This window comes from Colobus angolensis, unplaced genomic scaffold, assembly GCF_000951035.1.
Source record: "Colobus angolensis palliatus isolate OR3802 unplaced genomic scaffold, Cang.pa_1.0 Scaffold343, whole genome shotgun sequence".
Classification (NCBI taxonomy): domain Eukaryota; kingdom Metazoa; phylum Chordata; class Mammalia; order Primates; family Cercopithecidae; genus Colobus; species Colobus angolensis.
In genome coordinates, this window is record NW_012116744.1 from 2,030,422 (window position 1) to 2,039,229 (window position 8,808).

At 37.7% G+C, this 8,808-nt stretch overlaps 1 protein-coding gene across 1 annotated transcript in view; it reads right to left on the bottom strand.

The window, feature by feature from the left end:
• Window positions 1-480: 480 nt before the first annotated feature.
• Window positions 481-8,808, bottom strand: part of PHKB (phosphorylase kinase, beta) — a 243,942-nt gene continuing 235,614 nt past the window's right edge. The window contains 4 exon segments of the mRNA XM_011952602.1: window positions 481-1,262; window positions 1,908-2,048; window positions 4,007-4,114; window positions 6,986-7,159. Coding sequence (XP_011807992.1) covers window positions 1,125-1,262; window positions 1,908-2,048; window positions 4,007-4,114; window positions 6,986-7,159 — 561 coding nt within the window. The 3' untranslated portion in view covers window positions 481-1,124.

An 8,808-nucleotide genomic window follows, 5' to 3' on the forward strand; every position in this document is an offset into this window, starting at 1 on the left:
TGTGAACCTAGGAACAAAGAATGTGTCCAGATACGTTCATTAATTCAGAAATAAAATTTAATGACTCTTAATGTTGTTTTTACTAGTACAAAGTAGGTTAACAGTCCTTAAATTTAACATATTTCTTTTTCTTTTTCTTTTTTTGAGATTTAGTCCTGCTCTGTCACCCAGACTGGTGTGCAGTGGCACAATTTCAGCTCACTGCAACCTCCATCTCCTGGTTCAAGCAATTCTCATGCCTCAGCCCCCTCAGTAGCTGGGTTTAAAGGCATGCACCACCATGCCTGGCTAATTTTTGTATTTTTAGTAGAGACAGCGTTTTGACCATGTTGGCCAGGCTGGTCTCGAACTCCTGACCTCAAGTGATCCACCTGCCTCAGCCTCCCAAAGTGCTGGGATTTCAGGTGTGAGCTACCGTGCCGAGCCTAAATTTAACATATTTCTGAACAATCATAGACATGTCCTATTTTTAGCAGGAGCTCAAAGAAAATGTTTGATAAGGTATAGATTTATTATATTTTAGTCCAACCCCTATATTTAGCAAATACAAAACCATAGTCATCTTTACAATGTAAAAATTGTAGAATATCTCTGTATACTAAAATATTATTAATAATGCAGTTTTTGAGAACCAAATATCAGCTGGCTGACTTTGCTTTTATGATGTATGTTAACACTTTTAGCATGACAATACCACTAAGAGAAGTTCACCACTCTTTCAATATCTTTTGATTTCCAGTATGCATTACTAGTTGGCAAATTTATTTTAATGGCAGTATGGTAATAATTCAGTCCAAAGAGCAAAGATTCCTTTTGATGAACTACTTGATCATAAAACATGTAGTGGCAAATTTTCAATTCATAAACTATTTTTATCACTCAGTGAGGATTACTATTGTAGCTGGCATAATCATGAGAACTTTTTCATATTTGATTAAAAGCATTTACCATTACCATTAAATTGGCTATGACACGCAAGAGGTCCACAAAGCTGCCAAGGATGTGGCAATCACCTCCCCAGCATGCTCAGATTGTACATTAATGGCTGCCTTGATTAAGCTTGAACACAAAACACAACATACTTCAGAACATGTGTCTGAACAGAGCTTCCTACACCTTCCCCACTAGCTAATGAGACACGGATCATCATTGTTTGGCTTGACTTCTCCTTCCAGCAGCAGATTCATCACCGCCTTTGTCAAATAGCTGCATGTTCCTCTTTTTCCCAGGGGAGGAGTGTTGTAAAAGGAAGTCATGTCATCCTACAAAGGAAAACAGTAAGCAAGGCATTTGATCTTCTGTTTGTAAAGAGTTGACAGGTAAAATCAGTGTCATCTTAGGGGGAAAAATAAATTCACATAAAGATTTCCCTATGGAAAATATGAGATTCCTGAGCTTTTCTTTCATTTTCCTGAGGTGCATGTAAAACAAAGGCATTTTCAGTATTCTCTCCCTCATTGATAATTTTTATTTATTTAGAGAACCTCTTTACAGTTGAACATAAAATATTAAACAGAGAACCTGGAAGGGCCTATATTAGGCAGTACACAGCAGCAACGTAGCCTGTCACTGCATTCTTATTGTCCCCAGAATTTAATTTTATAGCCTTCTGGAGTCTATGCTTCCTCTCTGATAAAACTTTTTTACGCTAACCATATATAAAGGAAATTTATCTCTTTCTAGATTTCTTTTTTGTCAGAAATTCACAACTGAATTGACTAGTAATTAACTAAAAAGTAACATTAATTCCTCAAAAAAGGCAGACTGCCCCTCAAGTATCCTATTTTGCACCTGTGAATCTGTTTTATAAAGTAAATGAAAATACATTAGGGATATTTTAAAGAATTGAGACAATGAAAAAATTCTACAAACAACAACAACAACAACAACAAATGCTGTTTACTTACTTGTTTTTCAATTTCCTTTAGCCGACTCTGATCTTTTTGAAATTCATTAAATGCTTCTTTGACCAGTCTGTCTAGATCTACTTTGTCTTGAAATTCTAGCTCAGGGTTTCTTTCCAGTACAATGGATACAACCATAAGTAACTAGGAGAGACAGACACTGAAAGTTATATGAACCATAACAGTGACATGTTTCACTCTTTCATCAGAAGGATGGGTGATCCAAAGGGTGTTCTGTATGATGAGAGGCTCAAGGATCACCTATGGAAGGAAGCTTCCTAATTTTGCAAGTTATCCGCATTAAGTTCTGTTTGAAAAGTGCACCTTTTATTTTTCATTGTGTGTATCCCTAGATATGTTTTTTAGTCAGTTAAATAAAACCATTAACTTAGAAAAATGACTTTCCTAACCCATCGTGTACATAATACATGATACCCTATTCACCCAAAGTGTCTGAACTCTTTCTGGGCCTTTGGGTGTCAATCCTTGTTGGCAAGACACCAAAACATTGTCTGTGGAGAGAACGGTCAGAGACCAAAGCCAGAGAAGCCAGGTGTGTTCAGTGGAGACTCTGGACCTAGGTTCAGGATCAAATGACCTGGAGCCCAGGGCCAAGTGAGTATAAGTCTGTGATGCCACAGTAGTTTCTCAAGGGATGGCCACGTTTTAAAAAAATACATTTAACTGTGACCCCTGTGACAAGGGTTCTATTTCGTCTGTATAAACTATCTTAGTTTAATGAATCACCCTATTGCTTGGCCATCACATACACCCATCCTAAGTGGTAATGTTCATTTTAGATGCCAAATTCCTATAAACAAAAATAGTATCTACATATGCAATAATTGGTAAAGGCTCTCTGATGATGTTTATGGCTCCTAATTTGTACACTGAACAGGAAACACGCCTCATAATTCCCAATTTGGGATTCTTACTGACTGTATTTTATCTAGCTGCTTCCAAAACAGAAACTGAAAGAACCAAAGGAAACACAGTAAAATCCAGGGAAACCTTAGGGCAGGGCTTTAGCCATAAGAATACAAAGTTTTGCTGTAGGTCTAAAGGAAAATGTCTTCTGCAGAGGGAATGACCTCACTGTGGTCAACAAGAAGGATCTCTATGTCCACTGTATGTCCCAGATGCTGGGTACTAGACATGGAAAGCATTCACCCGTCTCATAACCCCATCCTTTCCCAATCCATTCTGCCTCATGCTGTGAAAATGATTGGCTGATACTGTTCCACATCCTGGGACATCAAAGAGGAGGCTGAATCTACTCAGCTCTGACTGCAGCTCCAGACATGCTAGATTTTAGGAGGTGCCATGTCCAGGTTGGCGGTCACACAGAGCTTCTGTAGCAATAAGACATATTATCTATCCTTGAGAAACACAAAAGTCGGAGGGATACATTCCTGGGGAAAGAGACAAACTGCGGATGAGCTAAATATTAACCCATCAACTGGTGGCTTCTCTATGTATTTGGGGTGATGTTTAACATGAAAAAAGGGCACATGTGTTCTGTTAATTTTACATGTAACTTTATACAGGGCAGAGATACAGCATGCAATGACATGTCTTCTCTTCATATAGAGATGTCTAGAAAGATGTCCCTCAAAATATTAACAGCAATAATCTCTTGCTAGTGAGTGTGGGGTAAACTTTTATGCTATTTTCTATAATTTTCTAAACCGCTGAAACTTTCTACAATAGTTGTGCATTATTTCTGTGAATAGAAAAAAAAAAAAGAAAACAAAGTGGATAGAAAAAGGTCACTTCCTGTACTTTTATGATGTTGCTGATACACTTGATGCTGAGGGGTGAGTGTGTGGCTGAAAAACAGGGGTCAGTTCTCCCTTCCTGGAAGAGCCTGAGGTGTCTGAATTGCTCGTGTGCCTTGCCTTGGGTCAGGGGTGGCCATCTTCTTGAGGACTGGGCTAGGAGAGATCAGGGTTCCGGAAAGAATAGGGTTCTGCGTCTCATAGGAGACATCAGCGTTCTGGAAAGAATAGGATTCTGGGTCTCATAGGCAGTTTCCCTTATACTAGTTTTCAGGGAGCAGAGAGAAGGCATTTCTTCAGCAATCTTCATTTCTTACTACTCACCTCTACAACGATCTGTCTGTACTGTGGCTGGTCAATATTTCCCAACATGTCTTCAACAAGGAGAGAGAAATTCATCTCATACATGGTCATATCTGACAGGGTTGGTTGCTGAAAAAAATAACTCCACATTAACATGCTGAACTGTTATGCTCTGGTTCTCATTTAACAGAAGACTTTCATTTTCTAATCATTAATAGTTTTCAGTTTTTATAAAACCTTGGGGAGCATTTTCAGCTACACAACTGGATTTTATATATGTCAAACTACTAAAGCCAACCAGCTGACTACTGTGATGAGATAAACCTTCCATTTTTACTAGTTACCTTCACTGTATTAATGTTTTTGAGAAAAAGGACTATATTAGAAGACCACTTCAATACACAAAAGGAATAGCCAAACACTGAGACAACAAATAGTGTACATATTGCTTTCAGAATTTACACGAGAAGTTATGCTTGCTGTCAGGCTTCCGCACGGAAGTCACCTGCTATTGAATTTACATCATTTCTGTGGTAGTTCCTTTCTGAGCTGGCAGCGTAAAAATGCATATAAACAAGCAAAAACAATATTATGTGCAGAACTGGGAAGGAAACAGGAAAAAAGCGAAGCTAAAAGAGTTTCCTCTACTCTGCCCTTTATCTTTCATTTAAAACAAGAACATTGTGTAGTTTTCCATTCATTTTTAACAATCCAAATGAAAGCAGAAAATAAACTAAAATTCAAATCCAAATCTGGGCATGGGGAATATTCCTCAGAGGATGGAAGGGAAGGCTCTGAACATTAGGCTTGTATGGTGGAAAGCAGATGGGGTCACTAGATCATTACCAGAGAGGCAGAGATGATGAGACATACTTGTTTTCACCTCAATGATAATTTACAGTGAACTCAATCAGGTTCAGAACCATGTTTATCTACTTACCACTCAAAATGGGACCCAATGTTCTCTTTCAATCAAGTGACAGCAAAATTGTTCAGCTTGGTATAATAATGCTTTAGTCCTATATTCAACAGATATTCAATACAACTAACTATTGTATTTCATAGTCAATATTATCCAACGTATTATTAATGTTTACAGGTAGTACCTAACTTGGGGAAAACAAAGTCCCATTGCTAAATATAGTTATAACTGGCTAGATCTCTAGCAACGGGCTTAATGGGGTTACAGAAGGAAAGGAAGACCCTTTCTTGGTTTCACATTAATTTCTTCTTAATAGATCTCATTTAAAAAGTCAACCTAGCTACTGTGCAACTAGAGAAGAGATACCAAGCTTGCCTTATTTCCTACTCTTCTGAAAGGACTTAGGGTAAGTAATGTAGCACAGAAGAGAAAAGGCTCAGCAGCTACACTGCCAGGGGTCACGCCCTGGGGCAGCTACTTACTACATGTGTGACCTTAAGAAAATCATTTAGCTGTGTTTCAGTGTCCTCTTCTGTCAAACTGGAATACTAATAACAAAGCATCTGCCTCAAAAGATTGTCTAATGGATTAAATGAGCACTTAGAAAAGTGCTTGGTGCATAAAAATACTTAACATATATTTATTGTCATTATTGTTATTTTTAGCAAAGAGAGGATATTAGCAAAACAAGGATACTACATGTTAAGTGGCCCAGGCTGCCAGATAATTAAATGAAAATCTGGTAAGTATTAGTGGGGGCTGAGAAAGAAGCTAACAAGTGATTGTGAGCATGCACTGCCCAGGTAGGCAGAGAGAAGGCCTTGCCAGAGGGTTCGAACTCCAGCAACGAGGCGCTGCTCTCTGCTCTCAAGAGATGGTGCTGCTCCTGAACAGTAATCATAGGGCACCCAGGAGAGGGTTGGGCCCTGCAGTGACAGTCAAATGAAACTACTTGCAGTCTGTGAACAGTATAAAGAATACTTTTTAAAAATTTTTACGCATTTTTTTGAGAAAGTAATATATTCACAGCATTCAAACTTTGAAAGGTTTAAAAGGGTTCCAGGGAAGAGCCCACATGGTCCTCCCAGTCACACAGTTCCTTTTACCAAAGACTAAGAAGAGAATACTACCAATTTCCTATGGGTCCTTCCAGAGACACTCTTATGTAGACACAAGCAAAATGAGTGTGGGTCTGTGCCTTTGAGAATACTTTATTTGTATAAAGAGCTACATCAAAATTTATTTGGTTGAGATTTCAATACTAAAAACAATTACAGTACTCTATTTCCAAAAGGCTAATCCTTCTCTTTTGTGTATAAGTAGAATGACTTAGATGCCAGGATTAAATAATCATATCAAAGAAGCAGGCCAGTGTATATCACATGGGAAACCATCAGAAGGAGAGGGCACTAACTCACTTGGACCACAGGTAAGGTATATTTGGAATAAAATAAGTGATTATCTGTCCAATGACCTAAAAAGTTACTGCATTTTTCACATCCAACACAATTCCTAAGTGGTGATTTCCTCATCCACAACACTACTAGGCCCCACTGTTTCTTAGGTCTGCTCTGGTTCTGTCTTTCCAATGCATGCTTTACTGTTTGTGAGGCCCCCCAGCACTGACCCACCACCACTTGGGGTAGTGAAGGGATACCCACGCTTGAAGTAAAGCCAATATAGGAAACTCTAAGCTGGTAAGTAAACAAAGGAAGGACAGCTTGCTCAGCAAGAGGTTTGGCCACGTGGTTTTTTAAAAGGGAATATCCTCAAAATATCTAAAATATGACAATACCAATAACTTTTTTTATTAAATACAACTTTCAGCAATATATCCATTTGGTAAAGTGAGCCTTTTCTGCCTACAGGGACACTAAATTTGAAAAATAAAAGTAACTCAGATTGGGGAAAACAATTTTCAATCCAATTGATTAGACTTATTTTCTAGTATTTCATCCCTTCTTTGAAAAAACTCTTAGAATGCTGAAAAGGAGAAAAGTTATTTGCAGGGCAGGAGGAAAGGATTCACTATCCTTTGCGGAATCCCCTTTCTTTACGTGAACATGGTGGGGCTTTACCTGAGGCAAATGCTTCCCAGCGACAATGATGCCATTGGGCGTGCGCTCCAGGATCTGCCACACTCGGTCATAGAACCCGGTGGGAGTTCTATTCAAAGACCCATCGATCTGACGCCTGTTCAGCCAACATCTGTAACAAAAGGCAAATGTCTTAAGTTGAAGAACAAGCTTGTTCTGGTAGAAAGCAGGCCTTTCAATATGAACTAATTGTTCCGATAGGGTAAGCAATAAAAGCCAAAGCCCATCAATGATGCATATCTCCGTGTGTTACAGAGGCTAGTAAATATTTCATAATGAAAACAGGGCTGGCAGGACAGGAGGAAGTCTCTAAGATTCTAAAAAATTTAGTAGACAAAATGTTATTCTCTAAGTAAGCTATGAATTGCTCAGTACATGCTCAAATGATTTTCAAATATACAAAGCAGCTCCCTTTAAAAATGCAGCAGCTGTGAATTTCATAATAACTTTATGTTGTTTTCACATATAATAAAATGTAAGCTCCATGAAGGCATGGAAATCATATAATTTGATCACTCCTATACACCTCTCCCAGAAAGGTGCTTCGTAAACAATTAAAAAGTGAATGAATAAGTGATGTTCAAAAAAGCATTTTATATAGAATAAAATTACCTTATTTTAAACTTTATAGAAGTTTGCCATTTAAACATAGCTAAAGTTCTCTTGCTGAAAAAAGATATAAAATCTTACATTATAATAACAGAATGTAGTGATACACCAAAATTTTAGAACTTTTATTTTCATGGATTAAGCATTTAAGCATTAAATCTTAAAGATGTAATACATCATGCACAAACTGCTAAAAATGCAGAATTTGAATAATTTGAAAAGAACACACAGTGACAAAGTAACATATTCTTGCAAAAGCTGAAGGACAGATATTTATTTATTTATTTATTTATTTATTTACAAGACAAGGTCTTGCTGTGTCACCCAGGCTGGAGTGCAATGGCTCAATCATAGCTCGCTGCAAACTCTAACTCCTGGGCTCAAGCGATCCTCTCACCTCAGCCTTTCCAGTGGCTAAGATTACAGGCATGCACTACCATGTCTGGTTACTTTTTTAATTTTTTTGTTGAGACAGGGTCTGGCTATGTTGTCCAGGATGGTCTTGAGCTCCTGGCCTCAAGTAATCCTCCTGCCTTGGCCTCCCAAAGTGCTAGGATTATAGGCATGAACCACTGCACACAGCCCAGATACACGTTTTTTACACTAAGTATTTTAAAAGACAGCAGAGTGAAATGTATACTCAATTACAAGGGAAATATATCATGACCAACACTATTTCTAGGTACGACAATAGCTATGCAGGATACAGTAAACAGAAAAAAACATTTTTGCTCTGGAAAAAGAGGACTAATGAAAATTTATCCCTACATAGGTAAGACGGGCATCCATTTTTGGATACATAAAATTTCTTTTAATAGGTACAGCCTGGTATTGCTGGTTTTAGTGTTTCACCAAAGTGACAAAGCTCAAAGGGTTTCTTGGTGATGTTTTACTTTAGATAACTGGATACCCCACTGCCTGCATTTTATTTTCCCCTCGTTCCCTTTGTTTGGCAATTAAAAGATATGTTTTTGGAGTTATATGAAGTTATGATTAATATTTTAAAAAGGAGATACTTAGTAGGACAACAGAAAAAGTAGAAATGTGAGAATACTCACAGTGGAGGTAGAAAATTATTTTGAAAGATCCTTTCATTTTGAAAAATTTCAGACTCCCAGAAAAGTCATGAATATAAACCATAAAGTTCCTGTATACTCTTAACTTCCCTTCTTTTTTTTTTTTTTTTTTTTTTTTGA